Genomic DNA, 26,812 nt, shown 5'->3' on the forward strand with positions numbered 1-26,812 from the left:
GTCCCATTGCCCAGCTGGGAGCATGCCAGACAGCTGAGGTGAAAATGAGAATGTTGCACAGCTGTGAATGGCCTCAGGAAAAAAAAAAGTCTTTTGGGGGCTCCAGACTCACTGAAATATGCCCCACATCTGTACACAGCGAACAATGAAAGCAGTGGCTACTGAGGAAGATCTTGAGAAAAATTACACAGGTGATGCTGAGGGCTGTGATCCCTTTAAAGCAGATTAAGTGATTCTTAAACACCTGTGTGTTAGTTGTGACCCACTGGGCAGGAATAGAGTCATAAAGTTTGAGTTTCAAATATACACAATACACTATACACAATTCTGTCAAGAATGAAAAAAATCAATTTTAGTGCATAGTGAATAGAGTCATCATAGTGGATAAAGGATTATAATTCCTTGAAAGTGGCGTCACAGGTAGATAGGGTAGTAAAGAGGGCTTATGGCACATTTAACTTCATAGATCAAAGTACTGAGTACAGGAGCTGGGATGTTATGTTGAAGTTGTATAATACGTCAGTGAGCCCTAACTTGGAGTACGGTGTGCTGTTTTGTTCGCCTACCTACAGGAAAGCTATAAATAAGATTGAAAGAACACAGAGAAAATTTACAAGGCTGTTGCAAGGGACTGAGTACCCAGGTTAGACCATTATATACAGAAGCATTAGGCTATTTGGCCCATCGAGTCTGCTCCACCATTTCATCATGTTTGATCCATTTTCCTCCTCAGCTCTAAACTCCTGCCTTCTCCCTGTATCCCTTCATGCCCTGACCAATCAAGAAGATACTGCAAGAATAGGTTAGGACTTTATTCCTTGGAATGTAGAAGATTGAAGGGAGAGTTGATAGAACTGTAAAGATTATGAGAGGTATATTTAGGGTAAATGCAAGCAAGCTTCTTCTGTTGGGTGAGACTAGATTAGAGGTCATGGGTTAAGGGTGAAAGGTGAAATGTTAGGAGGAACTTCCTCACTCAGAGGGTGTTGAGTGTGTGAGATGAGCTGCAAAAGTGGTGGATGTGGGTTTGATTTCAACATCTGGGAGAAGTTGAAGTAGTTATGTGGATGGCAGGGGAACATAAGGGCTTGGTGCGGTCCAGCAGTAGTTAAATGGGACTAAGCAGAGTAGCAGTTCAACATGGATTAGATGGGCTGAAAGGCCTGATCTTTGCTGCAGTATCCTATGATTCTACGATACCGCACTTGCTGTGTGCACTCGTGGTGCTCTCTTTAAAGTATATCATTGTGAACTCTTCAATATCGGAGGATTTGCTGTGACCCACTGGCTAGGAACCAGAGCAGAACATTTTGAGTTTCCAGCATAGAGTCTATGCGGATCTTCCTGTGACACCTGAGGCCAAAGTTAAAGTGGCGTGTATTGTCATCTGCACAAGTCCACGTGTGCACAGGTGCAATGAAAACCCTCCTTGTAGCAGCAGCATGGAAACAGACCATTAGACAGACAGATACTTCATTGATCCCAAAGGAAATTACAGTGTCACTGTACCATTACAAGTGCACAGATATAAATAATAGAAGAGAAGTAGCAAAAATAAAAAATAAGTTACCACCAGTCTAACAGGAGGGGTCATCACTTTTCCGGCTATAGATTGACTCATTACAGAACCTAATGGCCGAGGGTAGGAACATCCTCATAAGCGCTCTGGAACAGCAGTCACAAGAAAAACATGAATTTTACACTTTGTTTTAAAAGAAAGAACAGAATTAGAACAAAAATCTACTTAATGCTCAGTGATTAAAGTGGTCACAGCCTTGCTACACTGAGATATGGATCAGGGTTGTGCAAGTTGGTTGAAACTCAGATCTGGTTTATCACTGTCACATGTACTGAGTACAATGAAAAACTGGCTTTTCACACTGTCGTACAGATCGGATCATTACTCAGTGCATTGAGGTAGGACTAGGGAAAACAGTAACAGAATGCAGAATAAAGTGTCACAGTTACAGAGAAAGTGAAGTGCAGGCAGACGAGCAACACACAAAATGCTGGAGGAACTCAGCAGGCCAGGCAGCATCTATGGAAAAGAGTACAGTCGACGTTTCGGGCCGAGACCCTTTGGCAGGACCAGAGAAAAAAAGCTGGAGTAGATTTAAAAGGTGGGGAGTGGAGAGAGAGAAACACAAGGTGAACTGGGAAGTTAATTAGTGAAAGAGACAGAAGACCCTGGAGGAAAGAAGAGAGGGGAGGAGAGGAGCACTAGGTGACAGAGAAAAAAGGGGTGGGAAATGGAGAGGGGTGGGGTGGGGTGGAGTTCCTCTAGCATTCTGTGTGTGTTGCTTGGATTTCCAGCGTCCGCAAATTTTCACGTTAGTGTAGGTAGATAATAAGGTGCAAGGTCATAATGAGGAGTCGGTTCAATAGTCCTTACTGAAGGGAAGTAGTTGTTCTTGACCAATGCACACAAAGTGCTGGAGGAACACAGTAGGTCAGGCAGCATCTACGGACAGGACTGAAGAATCAATGTTTCATTAGGACTGGAAAGGAAGGGGACAGAAGCCAGAGTAAAAAGGTGGGGGATGAGGAAGGAGTACAAACTGGTACTCTCCTCTCCCTTTCTCTCTTTCCATTCCCCATTCTGGGTCTCCTCTCACCTCTTCTCTTCTCCTCGCCTGCCTGTCACCTGTCTGGTGATACTCCTCCTTCCCTTCCTCCCCCCCCCCCCCAATCACCTGCCAGCTTCTCACTTCATCCCCCCACCCTCACCTAGTCTCACTCGTCCCCTGCCAGTCTGTGCTCATCCTCCCTGGCTTCATCCCTTTCCTTTCTAGTCCTGATGAAACATCAACTGTTTATTCCCCTCCATAGATTCTGCTTCTCCATAGAAGCTGAGTTCCTCCAGCTTTTTCTGTGTGTTGGTCAAGAATAGCTACTTCCCTTCAGTCAGACTATTGAACAGTTCCTTAGTATTGAACGGTCCCTGAGTAAATAAGATGGACTCCACAACGTAACTCGCTCTGTAAGAACATGGAACATTACAGCACAGTAAAGGCCCTTTGATCCATTGCTTTGTGCTGACCTGTTAATCTACTCCAAGATCAATCTATCCCTTCCCTCACGAAAAGCCCTTTCTTCTTCTATCATCTATAAGCCCATCTAAGAGTCTTTTAAATGTTCCTAGTGTGCCTGCCTCTACCACCACCCCTGGCAGTATGTTCCACACGCCCTCCAGTCTGTGTAAAAAAACCTACCTTTGACATTCCCCCCCCCCCCCATACTTTCGTCCAATCACCTTAAAATTTTGACCTTGTACCTTCTTGTCTACCTGGACCCCGTAGGTGTTACACTTTATTCTGCTTTGTTAATGTTTTCCCTTATTCTAACTCAAAGTTAGTCTTTAATTCAATGTGTTTGCTGCTGCATCAGGTCCGGAGTAACAATTCCTTTGTTCTCCTGTACACTTATGTGCTAGAAACAATATCAAACTATCTTGAGACTTCAATGCACCGTGTTCATCACTGGTAAATCCCTTGTCATCATCTGCACAGAGTGTCGTCACAGGACTAAAAAAGCATCCATCATAATCAGATATACTATCACTAGCATGTGTCATGAAATTTGTAAACTTAGTAGTAGCAGTCCAATGCAATACATAATATAGAAGTGTTACATACCCCGTAACTGGATGTCTGACCAGCAGAGAAAGAAGAATCCGTTGGAGTCTAGTGGTACCAAACTAAAGGTGTTTATTAGTAAACTACACAATACAATATCAAAAATGCAAATATACATATAAAACAAGTTAGCAGTAATAAACCTAAAAGTGTAGGAATAATAATAATCAATAATAAACAAGCTCTATTGATGTCTAGGGTTAAATGAATTGTCATAGGAAAGTATAGAGTTCAGTTCATAAATGCTCAGGTGGTTATGGTTGTTGTATTGAAATCATTAGAGAGAGCGAGAGCGAGCGAGAGGTAACAGCTACAGCAGGCCAACCTTTTGTGGCTTTCTTAATCCGTTGTGTCGTTGTGGCCATTCAGTCATGACCCCTCTGGTCTTCAGCTAGACCGTTCTTCTGTGGTGGACTCGTCACTCTGGCATGAGTGGACACACACACACAAGTCCCCACCGGCCCTGCTGTAACAATGTGAGCTTTACTGACCGATCTCCTGGTTCGGTCTCCGAAGCCCTCACCTTTCTGTGGGTTCCCAACACTCAATCAGTGTCCACTGGTGTGTCTGAAGGGTGTCTCTCCAGACCTGTCTTTTTATCCCTATTAATGGGGACTCAGCTATCCATCACTCCTGAATGACTGTGTCCATCAAATAAGGCCACTCCTTCAGTCCACTGAGGAATGTTTATGAGCAAACTATTGTCCTTGCAGCGAAACAGTAAATAATTCAAAAAAAGGAGTCACAATACGGTTAATCAGCAATTTCCCTCTCTCTTATCTGTTGCAGATGTTCTTGCCTGGTTTTCGTCTCTTTCTCATGGTCAACATAACAACAGTAATAGTTTGTGTTTCTCAGGGGGGGAATGGTTAACTCTGTACCCCATTGTCCATCAGGTCTGTTCATCACTCATAACAGCGTCCCACTGCATGGGCAACAGATGGATCTCCATATCAACTCTGCCCTGGCTTGTGCCCTGGAGAGGCCTCTCCCCAGTGACTACCAGGGGTGCAGTACCCGTGGTCGACCACGACCAGTGGAGGCCACACAATATTTGAACTATGCCCAGCCACACATGGGTATACAGAGACTAGAGCAGTGGGCTAAGCACACACCCCTGAGGTGCACCAGTGTTGATCGCCAGCAAGGAGGAATTGTTATCACCAATCCACACAGATTGTGGTCTTCCGGTTAGGAGGTCGAGGATCCAATTGCAGAGGGAGGTACAGAGGCCCAGCTTCTGCAACTTCTCAATCGGGATTGTGGGAATGATGGTATTAAATGTTGAGCTATAGTTGATGAACAGCATCCTGACGTAGGTGTTTGTGCTGTCCAGGTGGTCTAAAGCCGTGTGGAGACCCATTGAGATTGCATCCACCATTGACCTATTGTGGCGATAGGCAACTTGCAATGGGTCCAGGTCCTTGCTGAGGCAGGAGTTCAGTCTAGTCATGACCAACCTCTCAAAGCATTTCATCACTGTCGATGTGAGTGCTACCGGGCGATCGTCATTAAGGCAGCCCACATTATTCTTCTTAGGCACTGGTATGACTGTTGCCTTTTTGAAGCAAGTGGGAACTTCTGCCCATAGCAGTGAGAGGTTGAAAATGTCCTTGAATACTCCTGCTAGTTGGTTGGCACAGGTTTTCAGAGCCTTACCAGATACTCCATCGGGACCTTCTGCCTTCACTCTCTTTAAAGACAGCCTAATATCGGCCTCTGAGACAGAGATCACAGGGTCATCAGGTGCAGCAGGGATCTTCACAGCTGTAGTTGTGTTCTCCCTTTCAAAGTGTGCATAGAAGGCGTTGAGCTAATCTGGTAGTGAAGCATCGCTGTCATTCATGCTATTGGGTTTCGCTTCATAGGAAGTAATGTCTTGCAGACACTGCCAGAGTTGTGGTACATCCAATGTTGCCTCCAACCTCATTTGAAATTGTCTCTTCACCCTCGAAATAGCCCTCTGCAAATCATACCTGGTTCTCTGGTACAGGTCTGGTAGCCAGATTTGAAAGCCACAGATCTAGCCTTCAGCAGACGACGTACCTCCTGGTTCATCCATGGCTTTTGGTTTGGGAATGTACAGTAAGTCTTTGTGGACACACACTCATCCACACAGGTTTTAATGAAGTCGGTAACAACTGCAGCATACTCATCCAGGTTCGAAGATGAATCCCTGAATACAATCCAGTCCACCGATTCAGAGCAATGCTGTAGGTGCTCCTGTGCTTCCCTTGTCCATACCTTCTTGGTCCTCACTGCTGGTGCTGCAGTCTTCAGTCTCTGCCTATACTCAGGGAGTATAAGTACAGCCAGGTGATCAGACTTCCCGAAGTGAGGGTGTGGAATAGCACGGTAGGCATTCTTGATGGTGGTGTAACAATGGTCCAGTGTGTTGTTTCCTCTGGTATTGCCAGTGATGGTAGTTGCTTCGTGATTGTTTACAGACTGGCCTGGTTAAAATCCCCAAAACGATGGTGAAGGCATTAGGGTGCGCTGTTTTGTGCGTGTTGATCCCATTGCTCAGATAATCTAAAGCCTGATTGACATTGGCCTGTGGAATGTACACCACTACCAGAATGACCCCGGAGAACTCCCGTGGTAAGTAAAATGGAAGGCACTTCACTGCCACATATTCCAGGTCTGGTGAGCTGAATTGGGACAGCACTGATATATTTGTGCACCAAGAGTTCATAAGGAACCCCACCACCCAGGCCATGCTCTCTTCTCACTGCTGCCATCAGGGAGAAGATTCAGGAGCCTCAGGACTTTCACCACCAGGTTTGCGAACAGTTATTACCCCTCAACCATCAGGCTCCTGAACCAGAGGGAATAACCCACTCGCCCATCACTGAACTGTTCCCACAACCTGTGCACTCACTATCAATGACTCTTCATCTCACATTCTTTATATATTGCTTATTTATTTATTGTTCTTTTTTGAATTTGCAGAGTTTGCCTTTTGCACATTGGTTTTCCATTGATTTTATTATTTTTCCTTCTATTTACTATCAATGCCCCCAAGAAATTGAATGTCCGTTATAAATGGTGATATATCCGTACTTAGAAATTATACTAAACAACCGTGAATGCGCTGTGTAACGATTTGATCTGTATGAGCAGCTTCCAAGTCACAAACCAACTACAACCCCCTTTCCTCCCTTGCCCCCTCCCCGACGTCACTCGCCCTCCGTCCACTCCCGGACATGCGCAGCGCACTGTCTCCGCCCCGCAGACTGCGGGCGGCCCGGGGAGCGAGCAGTCAGGCGCCGAGCTGCCGTCCCGCCCTGCCGCCCTCGTCTCGCCCGGCTCCCGGCTCCCGGCTCCCCGGCAGGATGTGGCTGAGCCCCGAGGAGGTGCTGCTGGCGAACGCGCTGTGGGTGACCGAGCGGGCCAACCCGTTCTTCGTCCTGCAGCGGCGGAAGGGCCACGGCCGCGGCGGCGGACTCGCCGGTGAGCAACTGCATCCCGAGGTTTCGCGTCGCGCCTGATTGACAGCCGCGGCTCGCCAATCCCCTTTCAAGGATCGCCACAGCTGGCGAATGGCTTTGTGCGTGGGGCGGGACCCACATTCAGTTTTGATACGTTTTCCTCGGAAAACATTTCGTCCTAGTGTTTTCGCGTCTTCGGGTGTTTTTGCACGGAATTGCGGAGTCATTGCAAATTCTGCTGTCCTCTGCATATGACTCTTTTGCAGGTTAATTGCTAACTAATTAATTTAACCATTGTCTGCAGGCTTTAATGTTCTTTCCCATCAGTAAAGGTGTTGGGATGTTTTCTGACTTTCCGAGAGTCCACGAGTTGCTCCCGGTCTCCGCATTGGCAGTTTTTGCCTGTTCTTGCACTTGTCCTGGTATTGGACGGTTTGTCCATGTTTTCATATCGATCTGCATTCAGCACCCTGTTCATTATCAATTTAAAAGCTTTGTATGTGTCTGCGTCATTATGTGTCAGTGTGTGGCAACGTGGGTGTGAGAGAGCGGGTGTCAATGTGGCAGTGTTCAAAGGTTCATTTATTATCAAAACATGTATCCATGTACAACCCTGAAATTTGTCTTCTCCGGATAGCCACGTATCAAAGGAAAATTCATAGATAAACATCAAACCCACTGCACAAGAAAAAAAATGACATCCCAATCATCAATGCTCCCAAAACTCCGTCTCTTCCCCCCACAAAGGAACATTGACCCCAAAATACAGTCCAACCGCTCCCCTGCACAAAAAACCTAACACAACTGAACACCCTCCCGTTGCACAACAAAATGGAAAAGGAATGAGCTATTGACAATAAACACAATATAAAAATGTGTGAAAAAGCCTATGGTCCATAGTCTAATCTGTAAACCAGAACCATCACACCATTCTATGATATCACTGACATTCATCAAAAGAGAGGGTTACCACATGAGGCAGAGAGGCCTACAGTGCCTGTAAATAAAGTTTTCAGCCCTTTTGAAAGTTTATATGTTTTACAACATTGAATCACACTGGATTTAATTTGGCTTTTTTTATACTGATGAACAGAAAAATACTTTTTCGTGTCAAAGTGAAAACCGATCTCTACAAAGTGATTGAAATTAATTGATTATTAAACAATAATTGATTGCATAATTACTCACCCCCTTCAAGTCAGTATTTAGTAGATGCACCTTTGGCAGCAATTACAGCCTTGAGTCTGTGTGGATAGGTCTCTATCAGCTTTGCACATCTGGACTCTGCAATTTTTCCCCATTCTTTACAAAACTGCTCAAGCTCTGTCAGATTGCATGGGGATCGTGAGTGAACAGCCCTTTTCAAGTCCAGCCACAACACAAATTCTAAATTGGATTGAGGTCTGGACTCTGACTTGGCCACGACAGGACATTAACTTTGTTGTTTTTAAGCCATTCCTGTGCAGCTTCAGCTTCATTGCCTTGTGGGGGGGAAAAAATCACCCAAGTTGCAGTTCTGTTGCAGACTGCATTAGGTTTTCCTTCAGAATTTCCCCGTATTTTGCTGCATTCATTTTATCCTCTGCCTTCTCAAGCCTTCTAGGGCATGCTGCAGTGAAGCATCTCCACACCATGCTTCACGGTCGGGATGGTGTGTTTTTGATGTTGTGTGGTGCTTGGCTTACACCAAACATAGGTTTAGTCTGATGGCCAAGAAGCTCAATTTTGGTTTCATCAGGCCGTGGAACCTTTTTCCAGCTGACTTCAGAGTCTCCCACTTGCCTTCTGGCAAATTCCAGCCAAGAGTCTGAGAGTTTTTTCCAACAGTGGCTTTCTCTTTGCCACTCTCCCATAAAGCTGCGACTGGTGAAGCACCTGGGTAACAGTTGTTGTATGTGCAGTCTCTCCCATCTCAGCCACTGAAGCTGGAAACTCCTCCAGAGTTGTCACAGGTCTCTTGGTGGCCTCCCTCACTAGTCCCCTTCTTGCACGGTCACTCAGTATTTGAGGATGGCAGATTTACAGCTGTGCTATATTCTTTCCATTTCTTGATAATTGAATTAACTACTACAAGGGATATTCAGTGACTTGGAAATGTTCTTGTAACCTTTTCATGGAGTTGCTTGGAGTGTTCTTTTGTCTTCATGGTGTAGTTTTTGCCAGGATACTGACTCACCAGCAGTTGGACTTTCCAGATACAGGAGTGTTTTTACTACAATCAGTTGAAACACCTAGACTGCACATGGTGATCTCCATTTAAATAATTATGTAAATTCTAAAACCAATTGGCTGCATCCGTGATGATTTGGTGTGTCACATTAAAGAAGGTGAATATGCAATCAATTATTTTGTGTTTTATATTTTTAATTAATTTAGATCACTTTGTAGAGATCTGTTTTCACTTTGACATGAAATAATCTTTCTCTGTTGATCAGTGTCAAAAAACACGGCCTACTGTAATTTGATGTTTTAAAACAATGAAACATGAAAATTTCCATGTTGGGATGAGTACTTTATATAGGCACTGTATCTGCCTACCATAGCAAGCCACACAGCGAAAGGCCATTCACAGGATCCTTCTCTAGCAGCAATCAGAGGAAAGTAGTCGGCACTGAAACTCCTGCTCACCCTCTGCAATTGTCTCAATCTTCCTCGATGCTTTCCACGGCAAAATGGAGTTGAACATGTGAGGGTGCGTGTGACTGTCTCAGTTTGTGTGGGAGCATGTCTGTGTGTCATGTCCGCTGAAGGAGCAGAGCTCTCTCATGGAGGGAATTGGAATTGTTTTTCTATTGACAGTACTGAGTACAGTGAAAAGTTTGTCTTGCACACAGTTCCTACAGATCAGATCATTACACCATGCATTGAGGTAGAACAAGGGAAAACAATAACAGAATGCAGAATAAAGTGTCACAGTTACAGTGAAAGTGCAGTGCAGGCAGACAATAAGGTGCAAGGTCATAATGAGGTAGATTGAGAGGTAGTTAGTCCATCTTGTCGTTCTAGGGGTCTGATAACAGTGGGGTAGAGGCTGTCTGTGAGTTCGGTAGTACATGTCAAGATGAGGGAGCTGTTGTCTGCTTCTCCAAGGTAGCGAGAAATGTAGGCAAGGTCCAGGGGATGAGACTTATTTCCGTAATTTTGCACAAGAAAAGTTTCCAATGTTCGTAGGAGACACAGGGTAACCCAGTGAAAAACTGCCAGCCAACTGTACAGCTCAATTCAATACAAACACTGTATTGAGCCAGAATGATAGCAGGAATTTATAACCAGAATTAAAGTGCAACAACTCCAGAGAGGTGCTTCTGAGGCCCTTGACAGTGGAGGGGTGTGAACGATGGACATTTTCACAATCGTCAGTGGAGGGGTGTAAGTGATGGACATTTTCACTATTGTTGACAGTGGAGGGGTGTGAGCGATGGACATTTTCACAATCGTCAGTGGAGGGGTGTGAGCGATGAACATTTTCACTATTGTTGACAGTGGAGGGGTGTGAGCGATGGACATTTTCACAATCGTCAGTGGAGGGGTGTGAGCGATGGACATTTTCACTATCGTTGACTGTGGAGGGGTGTGAGCGATGGACATTTTCACAATCGTCAGTGGAGGGGTGTGAGCGATGAACATTTTCACTATTGTTGACAGTGGAGGGGTGTGAGCGATGGACATTTTCACAATCGTCAGTGGAGGGGTGTGAGCGATGGACATTTTCACTATCGTTGACAGTGGAGGGGTGTAAGTGATGGTCATTTTCACAATCGTTGACAGTGGAGGGGTGTTAGCAATGGACATTTTCACAGTCGTTGACAGTGGAGGGGTGTGAGCGATGGACATTTTCACAATCGTTGATAGTGGACGGGTGTGAGCGATGGACATTTTCACAGTCGTTGATAGTGGACGGGTGTGAGCGATGGATATTTTCACAATCGTTGATAGTGGACGGGTGTGAGTGATGGTCATTTTCACAATCATTGACAGTGGAGGGGTGTGAGTGATGGTCATTTTCACAATCGTTGATAGTGGAGGGGTGTGAGCGATGGACATTTTCACAATCGTTGACTGGAGGGGTGTGAGCGATGGACATTTTCACAATCAGTGGAGGGGTGTGAGCGATAGACATTTTCACAATCGACTGTGGAGGGGTGTGAGCGATAGACATTTTCACAATCGACTGTGGAGGGGTGTAAGCGATAGACATTTTCACAATCGACTGTGGAGGGGTGTAAGCGATAGACATTTTCACAATCGACTGTGGAGGGGTGTGAGCGATAGACATTTTCACAATCGACTGTGGAGGGGTGTGAACGATGGACATTTTCACAATCAGTGGAGGGGTGTAAGTGATGGACATTTTCAGAACAATGTTTGGTAACATGTATGTTTAAAAACAGTTGACAATGCTGACAGTTTACATCAGAAATAGAACATCGAACAGTACAACACAGGAACAGACGCTTCAGCCCACAGTGTTGTTCCAAGCCAATTAAATTAGTATTCAGACAGCCATCTGACTTAATCCCTTCTGCCTGCAAAATGTCCAAACCCTTCCATTTTCTCACATCCATCTGCCTATCTAAACATATTTTAGAAATCCCTAATATATCAGCCTTTATCACCACCCCTAGCAGCCCATTCCAGGCACCCACCACTGTAAAAAATCTTGCCCTTCACATTCCCAGTTGAAATTGCCCCCTCTCACCAGAAATGCACGCCCTCTGCTATTGGACATTTCTTCCCCTGGTCTTTCTACTCCATCTATAAACCTCTATCAGATCTCCCCTCAGCCTCCACTGCTCTGGAGAAAACAACCCAAGTTTGTCCATCCTCTTGTCCTTTAATCCAGGCAGCATCTGAAGGAAGTTTCTCTGAGTGGAGAATTTTTATTTAAGTTGGCCTAATGGTTTTTGCCCCTGCGTGGTAAATCCCTGGGCAAGTTGCGTACTGTCCTGTTCTGTCAGATGACTGAAGGCAGCACCGTCACTTGCAGATTCCCCTCCGAGTTGTGCACTATCCTGGCTTGGAAACTATCTCTGACCCTCAATCTAAATCCATAAGACATAGGAGCAGAATTAGACCATTCAGCCCATCAAGTCTGCTCTGCTATTTCATCATGGCTGTAGTTTTTGTTCCTCTCAACCCCATTCCCCTGCCTTCTCCCTGTAACATTTGACACCCTGACTAATCAAGAACTTTAAATATACCCAATGACTTGGCTTCCACAGATTCACCACCCTCTGGATAAAGAGACTCCTTTCCACTAGTGGGTAGGGGTTTAAGAAGATGGATGAGATATACAAACAGAATTAGGCCATTTGGCCCTTTGAGTCTACTCCACTATTTTATCATGGTCCCTCAGTGTTTCCTCTCAGTCCCAATCTCCTGCCTCCTCCCCATATCCCTTCATGCCCCGATCAATCAAGAATCTTATCAAGCTCTGCCTTAAACATACAGAAAGACTTGGCCTCCACAGTTGCCTGTAGCAAAGAATTTCACAGATTCAGCACTCTCTGGCTAAAGAAATTCTTCATCTCCGCTCTAAAAGGACACCACTCTATTCTGAGGCTGTGTCCTCTGGTTTTAGACTCTCTTACCATAGGAAACATCCTCTCCACATCCACTCTATCAAGGCCTTTCACCGTTCAATAGGTGTAAAATGAGATTTCACCTCATTCTTCTGAATTCTTGTGAGTACAGGCCCAGAGCTTTAAAACGCTCTTTGTATGACAAGCCATTCATTCCTGGAATAATTTTCATGAATCTCCTTTGAATCCTCTCTAGTTTCAAAGATAAGCGTCCCAAAACTGTTCACCAGTGCTTTATAAAGTCTCAACATTATATCCTTGCTTTTATATTCTAGACCCCTTGAAATGAATGCTAACATTGCATTTGCCTTCCTCATCACAGCCTCAACCTGCAAATTAACCTTTAGGATCCTGCCAAGGACTCCCAAGTTCTTGTGCAACTCAGAGTTTTGTATTTTCTCTCCATTTAGAAAATAGTCCTTTCATTTCTTCTGCTAAAGTGCATAACCGTACACTTCCCAACACTGTATTCCATCTATTTCTTTCCCATTCTCCTAATCTGTCTGTCTTTGTGTAGCCTCTCTACTTCTTCAACACTACCTGCCCCTCCACCTATCTTCATATCAGCTGCAAACTTTGCAACAAAGCCATCAATTCCATCATCCAAATTATTAACATGTAAAAAGATTTGGTCCCAACATTGACCCCTGTGGAACACCATAGTAACCGCAGCCTGTCAGAAAAAGTTCCCTTTATTCCCGCTCCTTGCCTCCTGCCAATCAGCCACTGCTTTATCCATGCTAGAATCTTTCCTGTAATACCATGGGCTTGTTAAGCAGCCTCACATGTAGCATGTTGTCAAAGAAGAAGGGTGACTCTCCCTCTGTACCTTCTCTAGGGGCAATTAGGGATGGGCGATAAATGCTGGTGTCCAGTTTCTCCGGAAACAGTTACAGTGGAGGCAAGAGTCCGAGTTGGAGTGGTGTGTCTGTGGAACTCTCAGCCTGATGCAAGTGGGATTGTCTGCCTCCACCAGCCTGATCTGTTTGGGAGACATAACTGGGGCCAATCAGAAGGCAGAGCCACAGTAGCACGGTGGGGAGAGCTGCTGCCTTCCTGCACTGGAGACCTGGGTTCGAAACTGAGCTCCAGTGTTGTCGGTGTGCAGTTTGCATGTGATCACGTGGGTCAGACCATAACCATTGGACATTGGCTCACTGAGTCTGCTGCACCATTCCATCATGGCTGATTTATTATCCCATTCCCCTGCCTTTTCCCTGTAACCCTTGGCACTCTGAATAATCAGGAACTTTTTCTTCCTCTGGGTGCTCCAGTTCTGTCCTACATCTCAATGACATTCGGGTTGTTTGGGTGAATTCTTCCTCACAGAGGGTGAAGGGTCAGATATAAGGGCAGGTAAGGGGAATGTGAGGAGAATATAATGAGTTCAGTATAAATGCGAAGATTCATGATGTGTGGACTCGGGCTGATGGGCTTGTTTTCCTCCTGTACAACTCTGACTTATCACCTCTTCCCCTTACACTGTCCACATTCCTCCCATTGAACCTCCTCAAGTTCCTCCTCCTCCTCCTCCTCCCCCTCACCTGGTCGCACCTATCACCTCTCAGTGTCTCACTTCATCCACCCTCTCCCCCACCCACCCACCTTCCCTCTCACCTGGTCTCACCTATCACCTCCCAGTGTCTCACTTCATCCTCCTCCCCCACCCACCCACCTTCCCCCTCACCTGTCACCTCCCAGTGTCTCACTTCATCACCCACCCTCCCCTTTACCTGGTCTCACCTGTCACCTCCCAGTGTCTCACTTCATCACCCACCGTCCCCCTCAACTGGTCTCACCTATCACTTCCCAGTGTCTCACTTCATCCCCTCCCCACACACCCACCTTCCCCCTCACCTGGTCTCACCTATCACCTCCCAGTGTCTCACTTCATCACCTTCCCCCACTCACCCACCTTCCCCCTCACCTGGTCTCACCTATCACCTCCCAGTGTCTCACTTCATCCCCTCCCCACACACCCACCTTCCCCCTCACCTGGTCTCACCTATCACCTCCCAGTGTCTCACTTCATCCCCCCTCACCCCCACCCACCTTCCCTCTCACCTGGTCTCACCTATCACCTCCCAGTGTCTCACTTCATCCCCCTCCCCACCCACCTTCCCCCTCACCTGGTCTCACCTATCACCTCCCAGTGTCTCACTTCATTCCCCTCCCCACCCACCTTCCCCCTCACCTGGTCTCACCTATCACCTCCCAGTGTCTCACTTCATCCCTCTCCACCTCCCACCCACCTTCCCCCTCACCTGGTCTCACCTATCAGTTACTGGTTGGTCATCCTTCCCCTCCCCCATTTTCATATCCTGCTTCTGCCCCATTTTGAGTCCTGATGAAACGTCAACTGTTCGTTCCCGTCTGTAGATGCTGCCTGACCTGCTGAGTCCTCCAGCATTTAGAATGTTTAATTTAGTGAATGTGCCCAGTGTGGAGCAGGCTCTTCCTGGCCTTCGAACTGGGCCTCCGAGCAACCCCTGACAACCCCCACTTTGACCCTAACCTCATCATGGGTCAGTTTACAATGACCAATTGCCCTACCTGGTACTTTTTTGGAAAACGGAGCCCCAGCAGAAAGCCGAGTGTTTATGGGAGAACGTGCAACCTCCTTACAGGGGATATTGGGATTTAACCGATGTCGCTAACCCTGATCTGCAAACTACTGTGGAGTTTGTGTGTGTTGCTCAAGAAATGTCAGGTTTGCTCAGCAGGGCAGGCGGCCACTGTGGAGAGTGGAATCGTTTCTCAGCTCTGTTGAGAAGAGCTGCTTGTTTTTTCTTTCAGATGCTGCCTGACCTGTCGAATGCTTCCAACAATTACTGGTTTTGATTTCAGCTTTCTAGTGTCGGTGGGGCTTTCTTTCGATTTGGAATTTATCTTGGCTCTGCTTCCCTATCCACCCCGCTGACCACAAGACGTAGGAGCAGAGCAAGTCCATTCAGCCCCATTTGATCATGGCTGATCTACTTTCCCTGTATAGAACACATCTGCAGTGCGGAATATAACGTTGTGCTGACCCTTTAACCTGCTTAACCCCATTCTCCTGCCTTCTCCCTGTAACCTTTGACACCCTGACTAATCAAGAACCTATCAAACTCTGCTTTAACTATATCCAGTGAGTTCCACAGCCGTCTGTGGCAGTGAATTCCACAGATTCACCACCCTCTGGCTAAAGAAATTCCTTGCTTATCTCTGTTCTAAATGGACGTCCCTCTATTCTGAGGCTGTGCCTTTTGGTCTCGGGTTCCTGAATAGATTTATTGATGACTGATGTTAATGGGCCGATTTCAGGACCCAGCCAGAATCCAAAGATCTTCCCAACACCTTTCATGATGTCAGGGCTCTCTAGCAAGACTCTCCTAATCATGTTCCCTAGGCTGGTCTCTTCCAGTATCAGTATCTTTGTTACTTGGAGATGGGAAGGAGTTTCTGTTGAACTGAATCGCCATCCTTCACGGAGCCAGGCGATGAGGAAAGCTGCCCGTGTGGCAGTCCGCCCTACAATGGGTTCCTTCTGCAGTATTGCTGTGGAAACAGTCACAAGACCTGGCAGTCCATTAGCGTGTCTGTGCTGACAGTTGGGATGTTAACTCATGGAAGGAAATGGACTCGACGAGAAATGAGACCTACCAGTCGTTAGTGTGGCTATGCTGAAGATTGCTGACTCAAGAAAGGAGACTGAATTTGACCACACAGTCTGTGACTGCTGAGCAGCTGTGCACAACACAGCCGATGATTTATGAGGTGTGGAAATCGTAGGGAACATGGCTGACGCATCTCTGCACAGTAAGCTCCCACAGACTGGTGTAACTGAGGAGCTAAAGAGTTAACTTGCAGGTTGAGTTGGCAGTAAGGAAGGCAAATGCAATGTTAGCTTTCGTTTCGAGGGGTCTGGAGTACAAGAACAAGGATGTATTGGTGAGGCTTTGTAAGACACTGAGTGTCTGCGCTGCTTTGGGCCCCTTATCCAAGTAAAGATGAGCTGGCATTGGATAGGGTGCAGAGGAGGTTCACGAGAATTATTGTAGGAATGAAAGGGTTAACGTATGAGGATTGTTTGATGCACCTTATTGTCTGCCTGCACTGTACTTTCTCTGTAACTGTGACACTTTATTCTGCATTCTGTTATTGTTCTACCTCAATGCACGGTGTAATGATCCAATCTGTACGAACAGCGTGCAAGACAAGATTTTCACTGTTTCTCAGTACATGTGACAGTAATAAGCCACCTGCACTCTGTCAGTTGTCGGGTCAAAATGGTAGTGTAGTGATTAGTGCAATGTTTTACTGTGCCAGCGATCGGGGTTCCATTCCCACTGCTGTCCCTAAGGAAGTTGTCTGTTCCCCGTGGGCTTTACTGTGCCAGCGATCGGGGTTCCATTCCCACTGCTGTCCCTAAGGAAGTTGTCTGTTCCCCGTGGGCTTTACTGTGCCAGCGATCGGGGTTCCATTCTCACTGCTGTCCCTAAGGAAGTTGCCTGTTCCCCGTGGGCTTTACTGTGCCAGCGATCGGGGTTCCATTCCCACTGCTGTCCCTAAGGAGGTTGTCTGTTCCCCGTGGGCTTTACTGTGCCAGCGATCGGGGTTCCATTCCCACTGCTGTCCCTAAGGAAGTTGTCTGTTCCCCGTGGGCTTTACTGTGCCAGCGATCGGGGTTCCATTCCCACTGCTGTCCCTAAGGAAGTTGTCTGTTCCCCGTGGGCTCTGCTTTCCTCCCACAGTCCAAAGACGTACGGGTCAGGGTTAGTGAGTTGTGAGCATGCTTTGTTGGTACTGGAAGTGTGGTGACACTTACAGACTGCCCCCAGCAGCACATCCTCGGGCCATGTTGTCATTGATGCCTTTTACTGTATATTTCAATGTACACATGACAAAAAAAAGCTGATCTGTATCTTCGCAGGTCACTGATCATGTTCATTTTTTCCGACAGGGCTTCTGGTGGGGACGCTGGATGTGGTGTTGGACTCGAGTGCGCGCGTTGCTCCGTATCGGATCCTGCATCAGACCCAGGAGTCCCAGGTGTACTGGAACATAGCGTGTGGTAGGTACAGAGTGAAACACATCTCTCCCCAGGGTCTGAACGAAAGCAAAGAAAGGTTCTGTAACCATGGAGATGCACATTATCTGGGAAGTAAGCTTTGGATTGTGTTTAGCTTTATCTGTCACGTGTACATTGAAACGTACAGAGAAATATGTCATTTGTGTTCATGACCAACACAGTCCGAGCACGTGCTGACGACAGCCCACCAGTGTTACCATATTTCTGAAACCAACATAACATACCCACAACTTACTAGCGTTCTAACCCGCAGATAAGGGAGGTGTAGTAGTCTGACCTGTACCTTGCTGAGGCCCAGTGCCAGCTCTCAGACAGCTCCTCTTACTTACCCCTCGAACAGGACTCCACTAAGGAGCACCAGGCCATTCTCTCCCACACCATCACCAACCTTATTGACTGGGGATCTCCCATCCACTGCCACCAACCTCATAGTTCCCACACCCCGCACCTCCTGTTTCTACTTCCTGCCGCTTATCCAGGTAGACCCAATGTTCCTGCCTCACTGAATTCATATCTGCATACCTCAACGGAGTTTTATCCCCCCGGTTCAGTCCCTTCCGACCTTCATCCACAACACTTCACACGCTCTTGATCTTTTCAATGATTTCAAGTTCGCTAGACCCCATCACCTTATTTTTACTATGGATGTCCAGTCCCTGAACACCTCCATTGCCCACCAGGAAGGCCTCAAAGTTCTGTTTCTTTGTGGACACTAGACACTACCTGTTCCTTCTACCACCACTCTCCTTCAACTTGTCCTCACACTAAATAATCAATCTAAGTGAGCTCTAAAAAAAATCACTCCTTTGGGTCCTCCCACTACCTTCAAACAAAAGGTGTAGCCATGGGCACTTGCGTGGGTCCCAGCTATGCCTGCCGTTTTGCCGACTACGTGGAACCAAGTCTACACTGATGACCGTCCCGCACTTTTCCTTCGCTACACTGATGGCTACATTGGTGTTCCTTCCTGCACCCATGCTGAACTCGTCGACTTCACCCACTCTGCCTCCAACTCCCACCCTCTCCTCAAATTCACCTGGTCCATTTCCAACACCTACAGTAATGAATTCATTTCCAACACTTTCTTGATCTCACTGTCTCTATCTCCAGAGACAGCTTATCCACTGTTGTCTATTATAAACTGGCAGTGGAGGCTGAGGACATGGAGCCACAGGAGATCAGAGATGCTGCAATAATCCGGATCCTGGATCTACTACCTGATCAGTGGATGGAGCAGCTTCTGTGGGAGTGTCAATTAACATGGATTTCTCCAACTTCCAGCAATTTTATATCCCCCCTCCTTCTATTCCCCACCCTCTCCTCTTACCTCTTTACCTCACTTGCCTATCACCTCCCCAGTTTGACCCACTGAGTTCTCCCAGAAGATGGGTGGATGTGGAGAGGATGTTCCCTCTGGTGGGGGTATTCAGAACTAGAGGGCACAGCCTCAACATTGAGCGGCAACCTTTTAGAACAGAGGTAGGGAGGAACGTTCTTCACCAGACAGTGGGAATCTCTGGAATGCTCTGCCACTGACTGCGGTTGAGGTCAAGTGTGTGGGTGTATTTAAGGCAGAAGTTGATCATTTCCTGATCACTCAGTAAGGCAAGTGTATGCGATTGAGTGTGATCCAGGATCAGTTATGATGGAATGGTAGAGCAGACTCGATGGGCTGAATGGCCTAATTCTGCTCCTGTGTCTTATAGTGTCATCTCCACATCCAAGACATAGGAGCAGAATGAGGCCATTCAGCCCATCGTGTCTACTCTGCCATTCCATCATGGCTGATTTATTATCCCTCTCAACCCCATTCTCCTGCCTTCTCCCCATAACCTGTGATGCCCTGAATAATCAAGAACCTATCAACTTCTGCTTTAAATGTACCCAATGACTTGGTCTCCACAGCCATCTGTGGCAATGAATTCCACAGATTCACCACCCTCTGGGTAAAGAAATCCCTCCTCATCTCTATTCTAAATGGACGTTCCTCTATTCTGAGGCTGTGCCTCTGATCTTAGACTCCCCACTACAGGAAACATCCTCTCCATGTCCACTCTATCTTAGCCTTTTAATATTTGGTAGGTTTCAATGAGATCCCCCTCCAGCACAGTCTCCAGTAAGTACAGGTCTGGGGCTGTCAAACACTTTTCCTCTTCATTTCTGGGATCACTCCTCCAAGCCTCCACTGGACCCTCCGTCATGCCACCACATCTTTTCTGAGATAAAGGGGCCCAAAACTTCTCACAGTATTTTAAGTGTGGTCTGGCCTGTACCTTATGGAACTTCAGCTTTATGATGTGGATGGGGATTCCTGTGGGAATTCTAGACGGCCACATCTGAGGGTGGGATTGAACACTGTGCTGGCGAGGCAGCAGTAGCACCCGCTGCTTCACTGAGCTGACCCGGTAATTCATCTGAATCCTCTCCGCTGCAGGCAGCTCCAGGAAGGAGATCACGCAGCACTGGGAATGGCTGGAGGCCAATCTCCTGCAGACGCTATCCATCTTCGAGAACGAGGAGGATGTGACCACGTTCGTCAAAGGCAAAGTCCAGGTCAGTGACAGAACCGTGAGCAGACGTGAACTAGAGTAGCGACTCTCACAGGGAACTGTGCTGCTGCAGGTGGAATACAGAATCCAGTCGAATATTGGAAGTCCCAGAGTGAGTGAGAGAGTCTGGGAGCAGAGGGCCCAGCCTCAGGGTAAAGGGACATCATTGGGGTATATTTAAAGCAGAGGTGTAGTGAAAGCATCAAAGGGTACAGGGAAAAGACAGCAGAACCAGCCTTGAAGCAATGGCAGAGCAGGCTCAATGGGCTGAATGGCCTACCTCTGCTCTGTGTTTTAGGATAAAGTGGATTAGACCATAAGATATAGGAGCAGAATTAGGCCATTTGGCCCATCATCTGCTCTGCTATTTCATCATGGCTGATCCATTTCCCTCTCAGCCCCAATCTCCTGCCTTCTCCCCCTATCCCTTCATGCCCTGACTAAAAAATACCTGCATCTTAAACACACAGTCATATTCCTGGCTGTGATACCCACGGCCCATTTTCTGTTCCAGGGAATCCTTGCAGAGGAAAACAAAAACAAGGAGGCCAAAGAGGAGGAAGATTCTGGAAAGTTCAAGGAAGCGGAGTTGAAAATGCAGAAGCTCTTTGGAATGCCGGAGGTGGAGAAGTTGGTGAATTATTACTCGTGCAGTTACTGGAAGGGCAGGGTCCCCTGGCAGGGCTGGCTGTACCTCAGCGTGAACCACCTCTGTTTCTACTCTTTCCTGCTGGGGAAGGAAGGTGAGAATACAGCTTGCTGGCGGGCTCACCGCGTCGTAGTGTGCTCAACCGGACGGTGAAAGCAAGCATGAGAATATGCTGCGTCTTAACCTTGTGCCTAAGGTTACCAGCTCCTCACTGATCACTGGGGATTTGACCATCAGAGACTGTGACTGGGCACCGGGGACTGTCCTAACTTCCTGTCAAACATTGCCAGAGCCACTCTGGTCTCTGGGGACCGTGTTGGTCTCTGTGTTGCTGGTGTGGACATAGTGTCATGGAGCACAACGGCTCAGAAACAGGCCCTTTGGCCCATCTAGACAATGCTGAACTATTCTGCCTGGTTCCATTGGTCCTCCCTGCTACTGGGATAGAGGGGGTGCTTCTAATCCAGGCAACATCCTGGTAAATCTCCTCTGCACCCTCTCTAAATCTTCCACATCCTTCCTATAACGAGGTGACCAGAACTGGACACAATATTTCCAGTGTGGTCTAAACAGGGTTTTATAGAGCTGCAACATTACCTCGCTGCTCTTCAACACAATCCCCTGACAAATGAAGGTCAACACTTGATACAGATTGTTAACCACCCTGTCAACTTGTCCGGCAATTTGAGGGATCTATGCACCCCAAGATCTTGTCTTCCACCATGCCGTTAAGAATTCTGCCATTAACCCTGTATTCTGCCTCAGATTCAACCTTACACTTACAAAGTAAATCACTTAACACTTTTCTTGGTTGAACTTCATCTGCCACTTCTCCGCCCACTTCTGCATCTGGTCAACGTCTCGTTGTTCAAAGTAAATTTATTACCAAAGTGATAAACAACCCTGAGGTTCATTTTCCTGTGGGCATTCACAGTAAACACAAGAAACACGACAGAGTCAATGAAAGACCTCACACGACAGGACGGACAAACAACCAGTGTGCAAAAAACTAACAAACTACAAATACAAAAAGAAAGAGAAAAAGTAATAAATAAGCAATAAATATCGAGAACATGAGAGGAACAGTTCTTGAAAGTGGGTGGTTGTAACCTACAACTCTCCACACTGTCCACAACGCCACCAACCTTCATGTCATCTGCCCTTCCACTGCCTCATCCAAGTCACTCATTACAAAGGCAGGGGCCCCAGGACGGACCCTGTGGAACTGTTGTGCTGTTGTGTTGTACAGGCAAAATGAACTTTGTCGTGTGTACACCAGGTCATACAGTGAAATATGCTGTTTCCGTCACACCAACCCAGTAAGGATGTGAGAGAGGTACAGCACAGAAACAGGATGTTTGGCCCATCTAGTCCATGCCAACCTGTTATTCTGCCTAGTCCCATCAACCCACACCTGGACCATAGCCCTACATACCCCTCCCATCCATGTACCTATCCAAACTTAAATGTTGAAATCAAACCCACTTCGACCGGCAGCTCATTCCACACTTCCAACACCCACTGGGTGAAGAAATTTCCCCACATGTTCTCCTTAAACATTTCACCTTTTTCCCTTAACCCATGACCTCTGGCCTCATCCAATCACAGGCATAAAAGCCTGCTTGAATATATCCTATCTATGCCCCTCATAATTTTGTATACCTCTGTCAAATCTGCTCTCATTATCCTACACTCCAGGGAATCAACTCCTAAACTATTCAAACTTTTTCTATAACTCAGGTCCTCAAGTACCACCAACATACTTGTAAATTTCCTCCACACTCTTTCAATCCCTCTATGGACTTGTCTATACTTCTCGCTACCTCGTTAAATCAAACAGCATAATCACAGACCTCACCTCCCTCAGACATTCCTGCTTCTCTGCCCCTCCCACCCCCCCACTTGGGCAGAAGCCTGAAAGCACGTATCAGCAGGCTCAAGGGCCACAGACCATACAACATAGGAGCACCATTCGGCCCACTGAGTCTGCATCATGGCTGATTTATTGTCCCTCTCAACCCCATTCTCCTGCCTTCTCCCCATAACCTTTGACGTCCCGGATAATCAAGAACTTGTTGAGCTCTGCCTGAAATATGCCCAGTGACTTGACCTCCACAGCCAACTGGCAATGAGTTCCACAGATTCAGCACCCTCTGGCTAAAGAAATTCCTCTTCATCTCTGTTCTAAGTGATCTCCCTCTATTCTGAGCCTGTGCCCTCTGGTCCTAGACTCCCCCACCATAGGAAACATCCTCTCCACATCCACTCTATCTGTGTCCTCTGATCCTAGACTCCCCCACTATAGGAAACATCCTCTCCACATCCACTCTATCTGTGCCCTCTGGTCCTAGACTCCCCCACTATAGGAAACATCCTCTCCATATCCACTCTATCTGTGCCCTCTGGTCCTAGACTCCCCATTATAGGAAACATCCTCTCCACATCCACTCTATTTGTGCCCTCTGGTCCTAGACTCCCCATTATAGGAAACATCCTCTCCACATCCACTCTATCTGTGCCCTCTGGTCCTATACTCCCCATTATAGGAAACATCCTCTGCACATCCACTCTATCTGTGTCCTCTGGTCCTAGACTCCCCCACTATAGGAAACATCCTCTCCAAATCCACTCTGTGTCCTCTGGTCCTAGACTCCCCATTATAGGAAACATCCTCTCCACAGCCACTCTATCTGTGTCCTCTGGTCCTAGACTCCCCCACTATAGGAAACATCCTCTCCACATCCATTCCATCTGTGTCCTCTGGTCCTAGACTCCCCCACTATAGGAAACATCCTCTCCACATCCATTCCATCTGTGTCCTCTGGTCATAGACTCCCCCACTATAGGAAACATCCTCTCCACATCCACTCTATCTGTGTCCTCTGGTCCTAGACTCCCCATTATAGGAAACATCCTCTCCACAGCCACTCTATCTGTCCCCTCTGGTCCTAGACTCCCCCACTATAGGAAACATCCTCTCCACATCCACTCTATCCAGTCCATTCAATATTCAGTAGGTTTTAGTGAGGTGCCCCCCCCCCCCCAATTCTTCTAAACTCCAGTGAGTACCCAGAGCCATCAAGTGCTCCTCATGTAGTGCTGGGGTCAGCACGCAAGTGTTGTTGTGCTTCCAACGCCAACGTAGCGTTCCCACATCTCATTGACCAGGGCGTCAAAGGTTAGAGGGACAATGGAGTTGGTCAGCCATGATGGAATGGCAGGACAGACTCCAAGGGCCTAGTTCTGCTGCTCTGACCCTAACCAGCGGAAGGCTGGATCCCTGAGGAACACCACTTGGGACATCGTATGGAAAATGTCTTCTTTCCAGGTGCTCAGTTGGATCATTTGGGGAGGTAAAGGCTGAGGGAATGACAGAGGGTGGAGGTTTAACGCGTCTCTTCTGGTTTCAGTGAAGCTGGTGATCAGGTGGGTGGACGTCACGCAGCTAGAGCGGAACGCCACGCTGCTCTTCCCCGAGTGCATTAAGGTCAGCACCAGAGACCAGGAGCATTATCTCTCCATGTTCCTGAACGTCAGTGAGACCTTCAAGCTGATGGAGCAGCTGGCCAACATTGCCATGCGGCAGCTGCTGGACAATGAGGGCTTCTCCGAGGACAAGTGCCTACCCAAGCCCAAGAGCGCGCTCAAGCACGTCTCTGTGCTCAAGAGGTTCGTTCCATCCCCACGAGGTTCAGCACCAGAATCAGCTTCAGGAAATGTATTTTTAAAAAGTTAAATTGAACAACTCATACATAAAGAGCAAAAAAAAATTGAGGTTATGTATGTGGGTTCATTGTTCATTCAAAAATTTGACGGGAAGATGGGAGCAGATTTTCAGGCTGGAGTTGATGGAGTTAAAAGGTCGGCACAACATAGTGGGCTGAAGGGCCTGTACTGTGCTGTACTGTTCTTCAGTTCTCTAAAACCTTCCTCTCCCTACGGTAGAATCAGAATCAGGTTTAATATCACCAGCATATGTGGTGAAATTTGTTGTTTAAAAAAAACCTTTCTCTGACATCCCCATCTATACTTTCCTCCAATCACCTTCCAGCTATGCTTCTTGTGTTTAGCTATCTCCTGCCTGGTAAACCATCTTGTACACCTCCATCACCTCTCATCCTCCTTCACTCTAAAGAGAAAAGGCCTAGCTCGCTCAATCTATTTTGATAAGACATCCTCTCCAATTGAGGTAGCACCCTGGTAAATCTCTCGTTTATTGTCATTTAACCATATATGTGTTTACAGCTAAATGAAACATCACTCCTCTGGGACCAAGGTGTAAAACACTGCATATCTCACATATAGCACGTCAAATAATATTAACAGATAATGAGAATATTCTGTAGATACACAAGTTGACGTAAAGTGCATATACATCACATAGTTAAATATTCAGGAGTATTACTGCAGCTGGCGCTGTGTGTTCACCAGCCTCCCAGCCTAACAATCCTTGTTCTTATACACAGGTGCTTCTGTCTGGCAGTAGGAGGTCAAGTGATAGTGGGATCCAAATGCAGAGCTTCTGTATGGGTTGGAGGGAGACCCTGATGATTCTTTCAGTAGTCGTCATGATCCGTTGCACGATCTTGTGGTCAGATGCCTGGCAATTCCCGTTTAATACTGTCAGACCACCCTGAATGGAGCTGCACTACAACGTGGTTCGAATGGGAATGGGGAGCCTTGCTTGTCTCAATCTGCTCAGGAAGTGGGGGGTGCTCTAAAATTTCCACATCCTTCCTATAATGAGGTGACCGAAACTGAACACTGTACTCCCAAGTGTACTGATGTACAGAGTCTTGTACACTGTACATACAGATCAGATCATTACACAGTGCATTGAGGTAGAACAAGGTAGAACAATAAGAGAATGCAGAATAAGGTGTCACAGTTACAGAGAAAGTGCAGTGTAGGCAGACGGTAAGGTGCAAGGTCTGAACGAGATAGATTGAGAGGTCAAGAGTCCATCTTATCATAGTAGGGGACTGTTCAATTGTCCCTGTAACAATGGAAGGAAGGAAAGGCAAATACATTCTCGAGGAGAATGCAAAGCAAAAGTGTAATGCTCTCCTCTTTATGTAGTTGGGACTTTCTGAGGCCTTTGTCAGCCCGAACAGGATCGTGAGCCGTTCGGTTGAGAGCGTGGAATGAGCTGTCAGTGGAAGTGGGTTTGATTTGGAAGACACAAGCAATCTCCCAGATGTATGGATGGGCCAAGGACATAGGGTATCAGAGGAAATGAAACAGATTGACATTCGGAAGGAAACGGTGATGAGAAGACTGATGGGACTGAAGGCTGACAAATCCCCAGGTCCAGATGGTCTGCACCCTAGGGTACTAAAGGAGGTGGCCCTGGAAATTGTGGATGCATTGGTAATCATTTTCCGATGTTCCTTAGATTCAGGATCAGTTCCTGAGGATTGGAGAATGGCTAATGTTATCCCACTTTTTAAGAAAGGAGGGAGGGAGAAAACAGAACTATCGACCTGTCAGCCTGACATCGGTGGTGGGAAAGATGCTAGAGTCCATTATTAAGGATGAAATAGTGGCATATCTAGATAGCAGTGATAGGATTGGGCCGAGCCAGCATGGATTTACCAAGGGCAAATCATGCTTGACTAATCTGTTGGAGTTTTTCGAGGATGTAACCAGGAAGTTAGATGGGGGAGATCCAGTGGATGTAGTGTACCTCGATTTTCAGAAGGCATTTGATAAGGTCCCACATAGAAGATTGGTGGGTAAAATCAAAGCTCAGGGCATCGGGGGGAAGGCATTGACATGGATAGAAAACTGGTTGGCAGATAGAAAGCAAAGGGTAGCGGTGAATGGGTGTTTCTCGGAATGGCAGGTGGTGACTAGTGGGGTGCCACAGGGCTCGGTATTGGGACCACAGCTGTT

General features: G+C 46.9%; 1 protein-coding gene across 1 annotated transcript in view; it reads left to right on the top strand.

Moving 5' to 3' along the window:
• Nucleotides 1-6,874: 6,874 nt before the first annotated feature.
• Nucleotides 6,875-26,812, top strand: part of tbc1d9b (TBC1 domain family member 9b) — a 105,383-nt gene continuing 85,445 nt past the window's right edge. The window contains exons 1-5 of the mRNA XM_073067072.1: nt 6,875-7,088; nt 17,591-17,701; nt 20,154-20,272; nt 20,783-21,011; nt 24,328-24,586. Coding sequence (XP_072923173.1) covers nt 6,971-7,088; nt 17,591-17,701; nt 20,154-20,272; nt 20,783-21,011; nt 24,328-24,586 — 836 coding nt within the window. The 5' untranslated portion in view covers nt 6,875-6,970. The remainder of the gene's footprint in view (nt 7,089-17,590; nt 17,702-20,153; nt 20,273-20,782; nt 21,012-24,327; nt 24,587-26,812) is intronic.

The sequence above is a fragment of the Hemitrygon akajei genome, chromosome 15 (assembly GCF_048418815.1).
Source record: "Hemitrygon akajei chromosome 15, sHemAka1.3, whole genome shotgun sequence".
NCBI lineage: Eukaryota > Metazoa > Chordata > Chondrichthyes > Myliobatiformes > Dasyatidae > Hemitrygon > Hemitrygon akajei.